Genomic DNA, 18,693 nt, shown 5'->3' on the forward strand with positions numbered 1-18,693 from the left:
AAACCATACTACATACACTTTGGTAGCTGTTTGGTTTTCCTGTGGGAAAGAATCTCTTTTTTTTTTTGAAAAAAAACCAAAAAAACCCAACAAAACCAAAAAAAACAACCAACCACCAAACATTGTAGAAGTTTCCTATTCAGAGTTTTTCTATGATGGTGTGCTTCTTTTTAAACTGTCAAAGTAAGCATGAGAAACTGATTTGTATCAAAACGTAAATATCTTCTTCTGATGTAGATGGCATTCAAATTGTGGTTTTCAGAAAATGTCAAGCTCAGTCTTTAAAATCCTGACCGCTGAGTGTACTCTTGCTCATGAAGTGGAGCGTTGTAGAAAAGCCACAGAGCTCCTGTGCACGCCTGTGAGCGGCTGCTGACCAGGCTTCTCCCAGAGGGCAGGTCCTGCTCCCTCCTTACCTGCCTGCTTGGAGGTGCGTGTCACAGAGCTGACGTGCATCCACGTTAGCACAATTGGGAAACGCTACTTTCTTGTCCCAGCATAAGGATTACTAGCCTGTCCCATAGCTTGGGTAATCCTTGCTTTAGAAGATTTGCTGTTCAATGAATGCTGGAAACTTCTACAAGAAATAACCTGCACGTACCCTCTATCAGTTTCCTGAAAGAAGGGAGATGAACTTTCAGCACAGAATCGTTTTAATCTGCTTCCTGGCACTTGATACTGCCCTGACCACACTTGATAAAGGCTTGCCTGTCAAAAGGAGGAGGTAAACTTCAAGCAGGTCCCCCCTCAGTTCCCTGGTCCTGCTTGTATTCAGCAGTATCAGCACGGCTCCCGTGCCATCTAGCGGGCCAGGTTTAAAAAGCACTCGGTAAGCTAGAGTGCCGAAATCTGAAAGAATGACAAGAAAAATCATACCACAGAGGGAGCAAAGAGCAGAGGACAACTGGAATGCAGTTCAGGGTAAGGTTTTATCCTGTATTTGTTGGTTTTGCAAAGGAGCGCCACTTTCTGCAGCTCTTGGAAACTCCTGGAGGTGACTACGGCTCTCGGAACTGTGGTCTTCGTGGGGCTGTGCCCCAGGTCCCGCCGCCCCCCCCAGGGAGTCAGGGGCGCTTGGGGAGTTTCTGCCTACATCCAGTGTCCGTATATATCCTGCCACTCACCACAGATCTGGAAGAATCAATACACCTTTATTCCAAGTGGGGAAACTTTAAGCAAGTCAAAAACTATTCTACATGAGCATGTGAATGATCCCGTAATCCGGGGTCCCTCAGAGGGCTGTCTGCCGAGTGTCCTTCCCCTTGCTTCGTGACAGTCTGCACTTCTCCACAAAGGATCTCCCTTGCTCTGGGCTCCCTGTTCTGTGCAGAGATGTGATCCTGAAACTGGCTGGTGCATTTGTTCTATCCACATTGGTCATTGCTGTGTCTGAATCACGAACATGAAAACAAATGCCTAATGTCCAGTTGTACTCTCCCTTTTTCTGAGCTTTTAGTTATGGTGAGCCCATTCAGCTCACACTCCCCTCTTGTCACTATTTTACTGTTTCAAAGATTCTGAATGTAACAGAGGAAATTCATTAAAAACAATTCACAATTAAGAGTTACTCAGCAATACAGACAAACAAAAGCAACAGAACAAATCAGAGTTTTCAAAGTATCTGCAGTGGCATACAGTAGAAATGATAACAGGTTAGGTTTGTTGCTCTCGCAAAAAATAAATGTGATACTGTACTATTTTTTCATATCTCTTGGTTTCTTTTTCTCTCATGGTGTGGTGCTTAATTAAATTTAAAGATACATGTAGGCTGATGTTTGAAATTATTTGGATACGAAGATATCATAAACTTGTCTATCTGATAATAAACTTCTAATTGGAATTTAATATTACCAGGGTTTTTTTGGCAGTGTTTGAGTTAGTAAATCTGAGGAGACTGAAAGACTTTTCTTTTCACCCACTGACAGGTAGAATTAAACATTAAGTCTGTAGTACAGTATTTAATTAATGATGCATGAGTCAGAAAAGAGTTTCGTTTGATATCTGGTGTTAAGTTTACATTTCCAAAACTGGTAAATAGAAATCTAAGCCAAATCCAACAGTAATACTATTCCTGAAATTAAAATTTTAATCTTTTATCTGTAAATGTTTTTCTCTTAAGTGTGAGAGAGACTCTGGCAAGAATGTTATCTTGAAACATTACCCTTGGCCTCTTTGTTCTGGAAGATAGTTGATCAAGTTGTTTTTGCATAGGTTCAAAACCAATGAAAATAGGGGACCCTGGGAGGAGCGAGAGATAAGTGGGGCAAAATTTGTTTGAGATTCAGCAGATGAATAAAATCCTAAATTAATGGCACTTCTTGACAGATACCTCTGTGCTCCAGGAAGGAGCATATATAATCTTTAAAATCCTGACAGCTTTATGACAAATAAGTAAAATGAAATGAAGCTCTAGTAGCATTCCAAAAACTTTAAAAATTACTAGGTGAATTATACCTTTTTTCCCCACCCCCGACCACTGAACCTGTATTTTTGTCAGATTAAAAGCATATAATCCAAAATCCAAACGGGTAAAAATGTGTCAGAATACCTAGGCATTTTGCCTTGCTGTTTGATAAACTCCTACAATTAGAAAAAGAGAGCGCTCTGTCTTTTTAAAGCAACAAGGTAGGTATCCCACCTTGTGCCGGCCTGAACACAGCACCTTCACCCAAGCTTGCTACAAAAACAGGAGGAAATCAGGGCCCATTGGACCCCAGAGACAGTTACACATTTCAGAATGCCTTACATATCCTTCATTTCCCTCAACAGAGAACCGCTGAGTTTGAGAGAGAGGGAAGGGGCTCTAAATGCTGCTTTTTCTTGCTAGAGAGGGCAAAATTTGATGTAGCTCTTCCATTCCTGGCATGTCACAAGCCTCAAGCCAAGTACAAAATGTTTTAGTAGGAAACAGCTGCTTTCCAAATCTCTGCAGAGTCATCTGTCGTGTAAGCACTGCGCAGCCAGAGACAGTACATCTGCTGACAAATCAGTCTTTCTCTGCAAACCAAAGACATATCTCGAGGGAGAGTGTTGGGGTGGTGGTTGTTGTTGTTTTTAGCTGGATAAAATGGACCTATGCCAAAAGTCCCTTCAGCTGCTTCAGCAGGCATCTCTGAAACGAAGGGGTTTTTTTACTAACATCTGATAGATGCATATAGCTTTCTTCTTCAGAAAGGTTAGCAGCATCGATTGGAGATCATTCTTAAAATGAGGCAAAGACTGTGTAGCAAGTTCTGTCTCCTTTGATATAACAGATAAAGTTGGACCTTCCCCTGTTTACGGATCTCAGGTATTCCACAGGAATTCCTGTTTGCCAGCAATATTTTGAGAATTCACTAAACCGTATACCGAAGTCAGACCTTGACACAATTTTACATTGAAATATCAACGAGAAAGTGTTATGTGACTGGTCTTTGGACAACATGGAGACTGATGCTGAAATTCAGTGATTTTTTAGCCAAGAGAAACAATGAAATGAGAGAAATTCCATGCATCCAATAAGCAAATGTACTGCAGGAAGCAATGCAACTGAATGAAAATGTGAAAAAGCCAGTGGTGCAGGAATTTCCTTCTTGAGGAAAATGACACCATCTGATCACCAAGTATGGCTGTGACAGTCATTGTGATGGGAACACGAGCAGCTGTTCATTACAGTAAGCAAACCCAAAACTTCAATAGTTTCAAATCTCCAATTCTGTGCTTTACTACAACACATATTGGCCCAACTAAATTGAAAACTCTGCTCTTCCAGGAGAGATGTTGAAACAGGTTGGAATACAAATCTTTCCCCGTGTATTGCATGCAAGGTCTGCAGTCCTGCTGGGAGCCCGCAGTGATTAGTGGGTTCTAAGGATGCAGCAAACTCTGCTGTTCCTCTGGGTCAGGGTGCAGTCCTCTTGTTTACACCTGAGGCTTAGCTGTGCGTATGCTGAGGGTGGAGAAGACAATACTTCTACTGAAAAATGAAATGGCAAAATCAAGTAAAAGCAGGTTAGCTAATAGATATATACTGAATAAAGATTTATTTTCTCAAGTTCCTAGACTTACAAGAAACAAATTCATTTGTACATCTTATAACTGTGAAGATTGATTTCAAAGAGAATTGAGGAAGGGTTTCTCATACCACAATAATATCACAAAACAATAATCTACAATTCCAACCTGTAGAAGTAGAGTGATAGTTAAATCCATATTCTCTTCTTTTTTCTCATCACTTCTCCCCATCATCAAAATACAGAAAGTAATAATTATATTTACATTCTGTTTGCTCTCATCACTTTTTCCCTAAATCATGGACCTTGCTGTGGAAGTAGTCATGATGATGTTTTGAATTTTTATGGAATTTCTTAAGAATACTTCAACCAGACTTCTTTTGGAGTTCTGCACTCTGAATATCCTGCATACTTTTCAATATGGAGCTGCATCTGATTATATTGCTACACATTTTGCTGGAATCAGCCCCCATACCAATTGACTAGCCTATGTAATTCTAGTTTACTATTCTATCATGTATGTATTTAATGAAAATTATTTACTATCTAATAAAGGATGAAAATAATAAAACATGGTCAGGTTTTGTACTAATCGTAGTGAATACCTGTTTGATTTCAGTGATGGTTCACTACTACCTGCTTTTGAAATTAAGTTGGTTTTAATCTTTTAAAATACCCTGCAGGAATATTGTATAAGCATACAAGTTTTGATCAAAATCTCATTTGATAATAAATTGAATGCTATTAAAAAGTCCTCTTAAGTATTATTTCTGTGTAGGAGCTTTTGTTGCCCAAGTTTGTAGTGTTTTCAAAGCAAGAAATTGCGTTTTCTTTACTGGGACTTATTCCATTGTTGTTGACTGAAAATAACCTTTTTTGCCTGTGTGTAGTCTTTTTGCTAATAAGATCTGAGCATTTAATAGGTAATTTTTTTACACAAGATAATTACCATTCTCATTTCACAATCAGGAAATGTGGGTTGCAGAAAGATTGTTTTGAGCGATGTAGCCTAAGAAATCTGTGACAAATCTAAATACTGAACTGGAGAGTCTTAGTGCAGAACCTTCACTGAAAGTTCATTTTAATTCCATTTGTTTTCCAGATCTTTGGAAAACTTTCAAATTCGATGAAAACACACGTATTAAAATGGTTAGCCCATCTTAGTACTTTTAGTTCTAAGATCATTTTGACAGCAGGCTTTATTGGTGAAAGAAATCTGTTATTCTGCAAGCAGCGGGGGGCAACTGTCACTTTCTTAAATGGCCTTTTTAATAGGGTAGCCCTCAGAACATAGCTTCCCAAAAGTATTTTTACTTGGCATTTCTTTTCAGTGTAGAACATTACTAACCTTTCTGCTTCAGATGTAAAATCTAAATATTTCTTAGTTATCCTGCAGTGCTGCCTAGATATGTCTGTCAAAATTAAGTCCCAGATGTTCTAGAAACTAAACATTTCTTTAACAAGAGGTCATTCCTGCTCTTAACAGCTTCCCCCCTAAACAAACCAGACGGATGGGAAAGGAAGCACAGAAAAAAATAGGTGGATTTGTTCAGGATGGCACTGTCAAAACCCAGTGTTGAAACCAGAGCCCTTAGATGCGTCTGTCTGTTGTCTCGTCTGCTGCAGTGTGATGCCTCCTGGTGTTACGCTTTTGCATAGAAAATTATTGCTTGTAACTCTTAGAATTGTAATAAGATAATATGGATATTCCACAATAACGTATTTGTATGTTGTGCCTTTTTGTAGATTCAGGAGAATGAATAATAATTTCTTCTTTTTGTATTTTGACAAAGTATGATCTGAAAGTTCCCAACTGTAGGTAGGCTTCTAAGCTGGTGTCAAAATACCTGCTGTTTCCCAGAGAAAGCCATCTCCCCAACCGACCTGTGACAAAAGGGGAAACTGGTCATACTGGATTTGAAATTGCTTTCATTTCATTTCTGATGACTACTTTGTGCATATGCGTGGGTGCCTATCTACGCCATTCATATATATATATACATAAAAACACACAGGCGCATATATATATATATATGAATGATGTCTATAATTTGTGTGATAATATTTCATATAGAACATTTACTTGGCAACAGGTTTTAGATTTTGCTTTCTATTAGCAATCAACACCAGTATAAGTGGTATATTAAGCCATTTTTTTGCTGAAGACTTCCAGGAGGAATCTTTTATGTACGCATTTTTAAAAAGAAATAAAGGAAGTATTTTAATATAAATATGTCTTCATTACAGACTGAACTAGTTTTCTGCCCTTTAGCAGTGAAATTGTTCTTTAATGTTATGTGTTTGATATGCTTGCGATATTTCAGAGACACAACTGACTGTTGATTGAGTCCTTACATAACATCTACCCTAACAGTAATGCAAATTGGTGTGCTTAATGATTTCTTCCCAAAATTGTTTGCTGTAAAGAAGAGAAAACGGTTGATTTCAAAGGTATTGAGCTGTGTAATACAGAAGTATATAGTAACATTATGTTGAAGATATAATGCTATTCTGTACGTTCAAAACATAACATGGGAAAATGCATCATTCCATTGTGTTCAGTAGTTCATATACTAAGTCAAAGCAATGTATTCATATTTTTTCCAGATAGTTTTCAACTTATTTTTCCCTGATCAAATTATAATTAATACTCTATGTTTTACTCTCCCTTCCTTATCCCTTTTTCTTTTACGTAGTTGATTTCTGAATGTTTCCCTTTATTCCTGTGATCTTTTCTTCATAGCGGCACTGTCTTGGTGAAGCTTTGCATAAATCTATCAGCAATGTAAGTGATTTGCACTTACAGCTTGTAAACAGGGCATGTTTGTGCTAATTAATTGGCATATCCTGTAGTACTGCTTCAGAGCTTTAGCCGATGAAATGGAATACATGGTAACATCTGAGAGGAAAACGTTCGCTGCTACTTATCAAAAGCTTGTGTACTGCATCCATTCATCTGTGTAAATGTACATACGTCATTGGACATCAAACACTACGTACACGGTCATAGTACAAGCAGCATTTTTATGTCGTTAAAGCAAGCAAGCTTCTGGGCAGTGCAAGTGTGTATTGCAGAGCTTTCTATGAAGCATGAGATTGATGCTGTATTATAATTTGCAGTTTTGCAGTGCAAGTCATAGTTGTAGCCAAAATATTCTTCCTTTCTATTTTTTTTTTAATTTTAAAATTCTTACCTATGTTTTTAATGCTGAAAACCTTGGGTGAACATATTGAAAGTTCAGAGAATACTGTTTAGAGGTGTTTTCTTTTGAATCCTCAGTACAAGGAGTATATAGAAGTGATGCTCCAAAGACATGCAAAGGGAGGCACTAATGTTTTAAAAAATTTGCTTTTAAGGATATCAGTATAGGTACCGAATAATCAAAATAACGTTTAAACTTATGCACTCTTCTAAAAAGAACTGTTAGATTTTTAGTATTTGATGTACTTTCATTAAAAAAATCTTAATATTAGAAGGGTAGGCTAATCTAACTTGCTTGTTTAGAATCGTTTAATCCTCATTGTCCTTTATTTTCTGTATAGTCTATTGATGCAAATAGGCATCTCCATCCATCACATCCACCATCCGGTGGAATTGTGAACTGCTCATGAGAAGGGTATTCCTGATCTCTTCTGAGATGGTTTTCCAGCCAGGTGTCAGAATTCTCTTGACCATCTCAGTTAAAATGCTTTCTCCATTTCCAAGAAAGAAATTACATTTGTTTTGCCCTTGGCCCGTACTAAAAATATTTATAAATTATATACTGAGAATTATCAGAATTTGGAGCAGGAACTGAAGTGAGAGACAGATTGAACTGCAAGCCAAAACCACAATTTTTCATGTCATCTTAATAAAAAATAGGCTATCAGTGGAGTTACACTGATGTTCAACATATTTTCTTTTGCAGGTTGTGAATAAGTAAGGTGGGAAAGTTTGCAGCTTATAAAAAGTTATTCTGGGTGGGAGGGACAAAGATTGAAGAATTATAGAATAGCTATAAAAAGCCAACGGACCTGGCAGTGAAATGGCAGATGAAATTCAGTGTAGATAAATGCAAAGTGATACACAAGGAAAGAACGCATTCTAATGTCTTGTGTAAAATGACGAACCTTACCTTGACCTGTTACAACCAGAGAGTAGGTTTGGGGACTGATATATAATTCCATGAAAACATCACCTTAGCGCTCAGTAGAAGTTACAAAAGCAAATAAAACATTAGGAATATAGGAGACAGATGGAGAACATAGCATGTAAAACCATATAAATCACTATATAAAACCAGAGTTTACTCTCCTTTTAAATACCTTCTCCTGTTTTGGTGTCCTAGTCTTAAAAAGATGTAGTAGAAAAGGGGCAAAAGAGGAGAAATGTGATGAAAGATAGGAAATAGCTTTCACACAAGGAGTGACTCACTGAGCCAAAACAGTTCAGTATGGTAAAGAGTGCAAGGAGGGAAATGACGGAGAGCGACAGAAACACGAGTAGAACAGAGTATGTGAAAAAGGAACTTCTTTTGACTCCTTTCCATTACAAGTATTAGAAGTCATCACATCAAATACAGAACTTGCCATGGGACATTGTGGATACCAAAAGCTTTTGTTGATTCAGATAGCGGTTGTATTTATTTAATATTTTTTCCATTAATTTCCCCCAAAGTACATCTTCTGGTTTTAAGAAAGATTTCTGGATGCTGGTAGACTTTGGAGTTCGGATCCCTACATTTATGCCTCGGCCTCGTTTTCCCTGGGTGACCCAGGCTGGCCATTTCTGGAGGCAGAACCAGATTAGACAAACCTTTGGTCTGACACTCTATAATTTGTATATGATACTTATATTTAATGTACTTAGTAAAAGGCATGACATGTATAGTTCAGATTACAGGGTGTAGTATAGGCCTTCACGGTACTTGTTCCATCGTGGCTAATATGTTTCAAAGGTATCCGAAGTAAAAGACTGTTGATACAGTATATGTAGAAGGTGTATATGCCCAGATGCAAAGACCTGGTGAATTTGAAATGCAACGAGCCATGCTTATTTCATTCAAATTAATTTGCTTGTTTTGTTCTAGTGCTAATTTTCCTTTAAGCGTAGCTTTTTTCTTTCAAATCTGCTTGAGCTTGCCATTCTGAAAAAAATCCAAACTACGTTTGACAATAATGTTCATGCTGCAAGCTGTCCTTGGTATGCTGCTGTTAAAATTTTGTTAAGTGGTGGGGTTTAATGTTCTGTAAATCAATAAATTGATGTGCAATGTCATTATTATCATAATTAATTTTAAGATACGCTGAATCAAATGACACTATCAGACTTTCACTTATAATTCAATTTTATGTAATGCTCTGAGGCTCAGAAGTATCCTTGCTGATTCAAATTCTGTGTCACATGGATATTATATTTTTCCTTTCTTTGCGTAGCACGTAAATGGCAAAATTGTCTTTTGGTTAAATCTTGTTTCCAGAATTGGAGGGTCTCTCATGTTTGGCTCTAAAGGGAATATAAGTTTAGTATTTTTAGTCTGAAAGGATGCTCTCTGATGTGAAGAGCAAAGTATAACGTTATTATAAAAAGAAAATGGATTTTTTTCAAGGAGTACACCATACTCTAATGTTTTAAAATGCTTGTTGGGTGAAGAGCATCATTTATAAAATCAAATTTTTTTTATTAAAAGATGAGTATTTCTGACTCATTGCGTAGATCTTAGATCTTGTAAACTAGCAGAAAAATCACCCTCATAGTACTACTGAGCTAACAAAAAAAAAAGTGTACAGGGGGAATCCATCAAGTGTAACATTTTATTTCTGATATAGAGTGATATGCTACCATTATTTTGTAACTGAGAAAACTACTGGTGAGATAGGATAATATCATATCGAAAGATACAAAAATCCATCAATCTGGATGTCACGGGCTGTCCTCCCCTGTCGACTGCAGGTTTTTCCTTACAGAATTAACATGACGTTCCCCTGAATAAGAGTTTATTTAACAATCAAGTGTTTGATTTCAGACCTTGATAGTGTCATTTTCATTGATCTTTATACAAAACCTAGAAATACATTTTGATTATTTGGCCATTAAATATTGTGTTACAGGTAGTGCTGCAGTGTGAACTGTCAGATGTGATAACCATGATACAACTATTAAAATGTAATTATTATATCTCTGAGATATAATATTAACAGCAAATTCAGCAGATGGATGACATTGCTTGTCTGTCTTTTAGTCGATGTTCTGGCTTTAAAATTTCAAGTGTTTTCTTCATTTGAATGTTTTTTTTCAGAGCTCATGTTATTATTAATGACTAATGGATATTTGCTCTTCTGTTGTGGGTTAGATCTCTTTACTGAAGCAGAATCTGGAGATGCAGCTTTCCCAGTCACAGAGCTCTTTGCAACAGCTACAAGCCCAGTTCAGTCAGGAGCGTCAGAGGCTGACTCAGGAGATCCAGGAATTAGAAGAGGAGCATCAGCAAAGGCATAAGTCACTTCAGGAAGCCCATATCCTTGCCTTTCAAAACATGGAAGAAACAAAAGAGCAAGAACAAAAGGCATGTTCATATTGAATAGAATATTCATGTTGTTATTCCAAAATATTTAGAGAAAGTTGCCATTTTTAGCCAGTTGGAATCAGTAAAAAAACAGTATCTGCATAACTACTAAATTTCCTTTCTAGCTGGTGGCTTACAGTAACATTTTTATCCAGTTAAATCTGATCAAGACACATTGGAAATAATCTCCAATACTGGTGTTGTTTCATGTCTTGCTTTATACTCTACCAGTATATGCCTACATATAGGTGTACATTTATGTAAAATTATCAACACATGTGTTTCCTTACAGTAGTTTGACATTGTTATCCATAACATTATGGATAGTTTTGATTTGGAATAAGTTTCTCTGTATTTCCCATTATAGTTAACCTAATTTTGCATGTGTTTTCTGATATTTCCTGTCAATGGACTCCTTTTGTAAAGTATTTTATATTTTTATTGTGTTAAAAGTTTTATAAACTATGTTCTGTAACTTGCAAGATAATTTTCATGTCCAGAGCAATGTGACACTCGATATTTTTTTAAAAACCTTGACTAAACCAGCTCTAAAATTGAAATTTTTGAAGTGCATGGTAGTTAATAGAGTGTGTGTCTTAATTTTTTTTTGAAGTTCAGACCTAGAGTGTACTTTGCAATCAATTTTCCCTTTGTCCCCACTTAATGTACTTTGGTTCACATCATAGACTGGTCTTGGAGCGCACAAGGTGGATTCCTTTTCTTCAAAATTAAACTAGATGTGCAACAGGAACTTTATGCTTCATACACCTCAATAGGGAATAAACATGAGTGTCAATGGGGAGCAAAAAATCCCAAATGTGTATTGTGTGCATGCTAGACCCATCTATGGATCTACACCTTATTACATTGCTTGCTATGGTAAATACATCCATAGATGTTTGGGTTTTTTTAACTTTTCAAACTGTGAGCAGAACAGGGTTTTTGTGTACAGGTAATCTTGATAGCCATCAGCCACTGAAAAGAAAAAATATAGCAGTAGGATAACACCATGGGGAAAAAAAAAAAGCGCAATATTAGTGCATTGTTAATGATCTCTAGAGTATGCCAATGCCTGCTTTTTGTTGCCAGGTTTTTATTATTTAACATTTTATAAATTCCCTGCTGTGATGTAGAATAAATTTTGACAATTTTAATTTCATAGGAATTAGAAGAACGTTTACAACAGAAGCACTCTGAAGAACTTCAGGCGCTGAAAGAAACACATAAACAAGCCATGGAAGGTTTCAAATTGGAGATGGAACAGGAACTTCAGACTCTGCGATTCGAGCTGGAGGATGAAGGAAAAGCTATGTTAGGTATGCTATTTTCAAATTTGCAAGTGGGTTCAAAAACATTATTTCTATTTCTGCTAATATACATGCATATAGATGCATGTACATGTGTCTGTGCATTAAAACAGTGTAGTGTATCTCAGAGTCACAGAGTTGACCTAATTGTTCCTCTTAAAAGCTGTATAAATGTTAACAGGTAAGCCCAAACTCTTCACTTTTGAAAAATCTTACTCTTCAGGTTTTTTTGGAAGTAGTAAGCAACTAAGGTTCATGATGGAGAATGTTTTAGAAAGTAACAGGAATAGAATGACAGGACAGTTGCTTAGCTGATGTAAATAGTGTGTGTTGGGTCAGCAGCAATACCTGACAGGAACTGGACTGTTACCATTAATTAACGTGAACATTTGCAAAATTAACTTTTCTTTTTGTTCATGGTAACTAGCTTCCTTGCGCTCGGAGTTAAATCATCAACATGCAGCAGCAATTGACCAGCTAAGGCACAACCATCAACAAGAACTGGTAGCTGCCAAAATGGAGCTTGAAAGAAGCATAGAAGTCGGCAGGCGACAGGTAGGAGGCATTGTTGGCAACTGACGGTAAAATTGCATAATTAGTATTCATTTTCTCTTAGTTGGGGGCAAGAACTGTTGGGCACAAACATGTAATCCTCCAGAGTCAGCCAGCACTAGCAGACAGTGCATCCCTACCAGTTTACCTAGACTTCCTTGCTCAGCTTTTTCTTCTGTCAATAAACTTGGTTTGCAGCCTAGTAAAGTCTCCCGTATCAAGGCAGTTTCTGCTCAGAATTGTGTAGCTACCTGGGAGCACGCTGGCTTGCCATGGCAGGAAAGTGCCAGTTCTCTCAAAATTCTACTGGTCCTCAGCTGCCAGCAGGACTTAACAAGGAAAAAGCTGTTTCTGGCTGAAGCCTAAGTCATATGGCTAAGACATGGTTGCTTAAAACCAAATGATTGCTTCAAACTTGAGAGGTAGCTTCATATCTTTTTATTCCAGGAGCCAAATAAGAAAAAATAAATTAGCATCTAAAGAAATCAAAGAAGATGACATAACAGCTTGCAACTATTTCTTAAAAATTGCACCCAAACAAAACAAAACAAAAAAAACCCAAAACAAACAAACAAACAAACCCAACCAAAACCAATATAAACAATCCCCCCAGATCCCAAAGCCAGTATGGACTACCTTTGCTTTCAGCAGCAAACTGATCCGTTCACTTTTAGCTTTCATTTTTCACTTTATACCAAATCAGGTTTTTTCAGTAGTAATGAAAAATTCAAAGCTTAATCTCTACTGAAGGGAAGCCAGATTCCTGGAAATAAGATGACCAGACAATTGCTTCCTTATTCACCTATACAGTAGGCTTTTCAGGATTGATATACCGATAGTCCAGCACCAAGGATATGGGGTGGTTTTAGAAATGTATCAACAGAGGAAAAAGGTTTAGTTGCATATAGCCTTTACACAAAAACAGAGAAAGTCAAAGATGAGCCCTTATTTTTCTGTTCCTTGCTGGTTTAAAAGTCTGAGCACTAGAGGCAAGAATGTGGTGCTGTCAGCAGTGAATGAAAGCAGGATTTAGGAGGATATCGTTTCAGTCCTGTGTTAAGCCTAGAGTGAGACACCTAAAGATGTCAGAAAAAAACCCTTTAAATTACAAGAGCAAGTGTTTGATCCACCCAAATGCCATGTACTTTTGGCCCCAGTGTAATGATCTAAGCACAAACCTTAATTGCACTGAAGGCAAAGCAATTAATTGTGTTTCCCTGTGTGATGAGAATGCTCATCAGTTCAAAGGATTAGGGCTGAAACTAGATGCAGAGAGTTCTGAGCAGGATGATTATATTTGTTACTTTTTGAAATACTTAAATATCTGGGTCTAAATTTTCCACTACTTTTTCTTGCAACTTTGATATAGTCTTTCTATAGAGAGGCAGATAATAATTTTTAAAAGTATTCTTAAAGGTGCCCTATAAAATTTTGCATACAGGATATATTTGTATTTTCTGGATGCATGAAGAAACAAAACACAATTATACATAAAACTACTTAGAAATATCTGCTGATTTTCTAGCTGTGCAAACTGTAGGCTCATTAATTATTGTTAAACTGTAAGAAGTGGAATAGATAGAAATGGAAAACTCTGAAAAAGGTTGATTTTGTTACAGACATCTTCTAAACTGAGGAGAATCATTATCAAAACCATTGGGATGGGTTCCAGATGAGTTTCCCAGATGTTAATTTCATTGGAATTTCTTACGTAAAAAGGATGACTTCTACTGATTTACTGGACACAATATAAATATTATATAAACTATTTAGCATGTGTTCTGCTGTGAGATATTTACGACCCTTCTATAAATGTAAGGTAGAAAGACTTCTGAATCACGGTGTTCATTGGTGCAGGGCATACAACTTGAGCAATTTTTTCCAGTTGTGTGGGGTTATAAAGGGGAAAATGTTTCTCTATATCATATGTTAAAGAGGTAGAAAGTGCTAAATACCCAGCTCCTGGTTCTTAGCAGTGTCTGGGTTGTTGTTGTATGTGTGGGCAAAAGGAAAATATGATGAGCTACACAAACTTTAAGTTTTCTTTTTTTTTAATTTTTTCTCACAAATGGAAATTGTTTGTTATATAGTTTTGATTTCTTCTTTACTTGTATACAGCAAAAAAACCCTTCTTTACTTGTATACAGCAAAAACCCCTCAGTTTTAATTATAATTTTTCAGTATCAAAACCTGAAAATATTATCTATTGAATGGAAAAATTTGCTTAGCTGTTATCTTTCAAAAGCAAGTATTGTGCTTCTGAGATACAAGTCTGTTTTAAATATTTTTTGGTGTTGCTACTTATATTATAGGAGAAAGAATTTTTATGCCGAATATCAGATCTGCAAGATGAACTGAGACACCGAGACCATCATATAGCTGAACTGGACAAAGAGATTCTGCATCTTCATGAAAATATAAGTGCATTGACCAAGGAATTAGAGTTTAAAGGGAAAGAAGTTCTTAGGATACGCAGTGAATCCAACCAACAGATCAGGTATGAATTTTTCCACTCTAAGCTCAAATGTGGATTGTTTCACTTATTGGTTTACATAAGAAATTTTACCATTTGTAGCTTTTAATTTATCCTCTTAATCAAGTGATGTTATATATCATGTAGTCATCTTTAGAAAAAGCTATGACCGTTACTAGTAAAGTTAGTGAATATTACCATATAGTTAAGCTGCATTTCAGAAATACATTTTGGCATATTTTAGTAACAGTCCACTCAAGTGTTGGTTTTTGTTTGTTGGGTTTTTTTAATTCATTATGTGTTTTTTTTATTTTACAAAGCATTAAAGGAGATCGATTTTCCCTGAAATAAGCTAGAAGATTGGAGGACAGTGGGTTTTGATGAATTAGTAATTCCTTCTGTGTTGTCTGATGTTGTGTAAAAGCCTATAGAAGCATGGCAGAAAATCATGACGAACAAATGAGTCTGATTTTAGAATAACTCTTTTTTTTAACAAAAAATAAATTAAACAGGATGCATGAGCAAGATTTAAGCAAGAAACATGAAAAAGAGCTGGATGTCTTGACAGCAGATCACATCAGAGAGAAACAAAGCATGCTGGCAGATTTTAATAAGACCCAAGAGCTGCTCAAGGAAATTAATTCAGCTTTACAAATTTCGTAAGTTTTGTTGCATTAAAAAAAATTGTATGTAGCTGCGTTTGAGTGAATAGTTTATTCTGGTGTCCATAAGTTGCTGCAGATATTGCAGACATGCAGATGTACAGAAACCTCTATCACGTATGGGGCCTAATCTTGCATTCTTTAGGCAACACAGTTCTGTAAGCTTTAGGGGAATATAGTGAAATAAATTGTTAGGGATTTGAGATGGAAAAATTTCAATTAGGAAAGATTAAATCTGTGCAGTTCTTAGAAAATTAGAGAAAACTATTTCCAATGGTTTTTTTCAAAGTTTACTACATCTTTCCTGAGAACACAACAGGTTCTTCAACAAGTTTATAAATGGTACAATATTTGCTGTTAAGAAGTCCGATTATAGCACATGAGCAACACAAACAATTTCACGTTTGCTAACATAAGGAAGATTAGTGTCTGAAATGGGTTATATGAGCATTATGATAACAGAATACTTAGAGTCTCTCTGAGTCAAAATGCCACCTGGGGTTAGACCACCCCTGGGCAGAAGTGGTGTAGCAGTGTCATCTATCTAGCCAGTGTTTTCCCATCTTCCACATCATTCTCTATCTCTGTGTGTGATGTAACCCATTTGGTCAGGGTTTCTGGCTGAGATTTCATAGCACATTGAGGACTTCCTGACACAAAGTTGTCCCTGAGGGATTTGGTTTTGCAGCACAGAAAATAATTGGTTCTATCTATATGATAGAAAACTTTTTAAAGCAAATATCAATTAAAAATGGATGATAAAGCCCAAATGCATCTAATTCTTCCTTGATAATAAGCACTCAGAAATTGTCTTCAGGTAAGATGGGTATAAAATTCTAATTCTCACTCCCTTGTAATTGTCTACATGCACACTCTTGGCCATTCATTAAATCAGGTGTAAACTACCTCCTCTGTACTGCATTTATCTTGTACGAGAAACATGCCTATGAGCAGCCACCAGAAATAGGTTTTGAACCTGTTTACCCAAACTTTTTCTCCCATGCAGTTGTTTGTTTTTCAGTGTCCTGAATTTTTCTGAATTTAGTTGGTTCTCTGCTCCTGGTTCTTGTTCAACTTAGAGCTGTGAGGAAGCAGCCACTGGCCTAAAGAGAGCACGCATTGCCCAGGGTGCCCCGACCTGGCTTTCCATGCGTTACCCATCTCTGCTTACACAGAAGCAAGGAGCTGTCAAAAGAGGGAACTATGTAAAAAAATAATAATAATGAAACAAACCAAAGAGGTTTATGCAGCTATTTCTTAAGTAGCTGTTTTCAGGTTCAGCCTCACCTAAAGCATGGCCTTGTGAACATTTATGAAATGGAGAATCTATCTTACAGTAATTGAAAGTGGATATCATTAATTAGGCTCTACAACTAGAGTCTTTAAATTATATATTATCTCTTTGAAATAGAAAAAAAACCAGTTCTCTGAAATATCTGAAAATAAAATGACAGCTGTGCGTAATTATGTACTGTACTCTGGGGATCTGTATACAATAGCTTAACCCAGCATAAAATGTATACACAAAAATTAAGCCATCTGAGCATATTTCTGTTCTGCTGAGTCAAAGGCCTTTTCTGCAAATAAAAACAGTCGTGTTGTTCATGTTCATGTTTTATGTAAATACATTATATAATCTCAGATCAGGCACAGGTTATTTGAAGGTTATAAATATAATTTAATATGAACTGTTTTTTCAGATGCAACTCAAAGTAAAAATCCCATAGCTGCTTCTCAAGGAAAAATAGTTACCTAAAGTGAGAACTTTTGTCTACTTCCAGGTGTCTTGTGGAATTAAGTTTGAGCTGACTTAGACACCTTAAATCCATAGATTTTTCTCAGGGTTCATTTGGGTTTGGGGTTTTTTTTTCATTTCTTTTTTTCATTACATTTATTAAATTTCCTGAATCTGTTCTGAAACTCCATTCACGAACCTACACGAGGGCTAAATATGTGAGACAAGTAGTAGTAGTAGTTTCCTTTGGAACAACATTTAATATCGTGAGCATTATATTTATGTTGCAAAGAGACAGTTATTTGAAAGAGCTCTGTCTTCAAAACTTGTTATTTAAGAAGAAACAAGGCTATTTATGCAGTTCCTTGTATAATTCTTGCCTCAGTTGGCTTATTTCACTTCTCTCCTTTAATGCTTTCCCACCAGGCATTTCAAATTTCCTCCTATTTTTTTTCAAAGTTTATTAATTGTTACATTTCTCTTAATCAGATAACCTAATATCCAAGTGTTATTGCTCTTCTTTTGCAGCTCATTCCTTTATTTCACCTCTAATGGTACTAAGTTGCTTTTGTGGAGAGGAATTAGTTACCTATTAGTCTTCAATGTTTTGGATATCTTTGTTCCAGTATGTTCCACCTGAACTGAGGAAGATGGTGCCAGCCTTGTCTGTCTATCCAGTTTCTCCAGTATCACAAGCATGCATCTTTATTCAGAGTAGTCATCTATAAAAAGAAAAATCATACTGTTTTGCTCATCAAGAAAGTGAACGGCCAACTTTTAAAATTTAACATTGATAGTAAATATAATGCAATGTAGTCCCTATATTTTGTGTAAGAATCAATCTTAGCTGTCTTCTGTAATTCTCCTTGTCCATGCTATGGTTTTGAATGCCTTATTTTCAGTCTGACTTCCAAGAGGCCTTTTTTCAAACACCTAGTACTGCATGCACAAGAAGGATGTCAAGTTTTTAGAATTTTGCCCAGATTATTACTTACTGGAGCAAAGGTTATGGTTGTTGTTGAATTTTTTTTAACTGGCTAAAGCTGAATAATAACATAGAAATAATTCACTTCAAGGTGATAAGAAAGCAATCTTCTATTTTTACTCCCTGAGCTCTCTTTTGTGTTAATCAAATATGTGACTATTCAGTCATCACTTAATACTGGATCAGGCTAAAGGGGATATTCTTCTTTCCTATAAAGTTTAGAAGAAATGGAAGAAAAATATAAAAACAGAGAATCAAGACCAGAAGACTTGCAACTTATTTCAGAACTGAAAGACCTAATTGCAGAGCGGGACCAACTCATAAAGAAACTGATTGTAAGACTTTTATGCTCTTTTGGTTTAATATCTTGACAGATACAAAAGTTAATCTAATTCAAAGTGTTTGAAGTGTATGTAAAGAACCAGTCCTGCTAGCATGTTAT

The 18,693-nt window shown here is 36.3% G+C and overlaps 1 protein-coding gene across 9 annotated transcripts in view; it reads left to right on the forward strand.

The window, feature by feature from the left end:
* FAM184A (family with sequence similarity 184 member A) overlaps positions 1–18,693 on the forward strand; it is an 81,552-nt gene that overhangs the window by 52,094 nt on the left and 10,765 nt on the right. For 4 of the 9 annotated variants that reach the window (XM_056344046.1, XM_056344047.1, XM_056344043.1 and 1 more), the window contains exons 10-15: positions 10,325–10,537; positions 11,700–11,853; positions 12,272–12,399; positions 14,709–14,893; positions 15,382–15,528; positions 18,469–18,586. In XM_056344046.1, the coding sequence (XP_056200021.1) occupies positions 10,325–10,537; positions 11,700–11,853; positions 12,272–12,399; positions 14,709–14,893; positions 15,382–15,528; positions 18,469–18,586 (945 nt within the window). The remainder of the gene's footprint in view (positions 1–10,324; positions 10,538–11,699; positions 11,854–12,271; positions 12,400–14,708; positions 14,894–15,381; positions 15,529–18,468; positions 18,587–18,693) is intronic. The other 5 variants (XR_008822625.1, XR_008822626.1, XR_008822624.1 and 2 more) reach the window with 2 other exon arrangements.

The sequence above is a fragment of the Falco biarmicus genome, chromosome 6 (assembly GCF_023638135.1).
Source record: "Falco biarmicus isolate bFalBia1 chromosome 6, bFalBia1.pri, whole genome shotgun sequence".
NCBI classification, from domain to species: domain Eukaryota; kingdom Metazoa; phylum Chordata; class Aves; order Falconiformes; family Falconidae; genus Falco; species Falco biarmicus.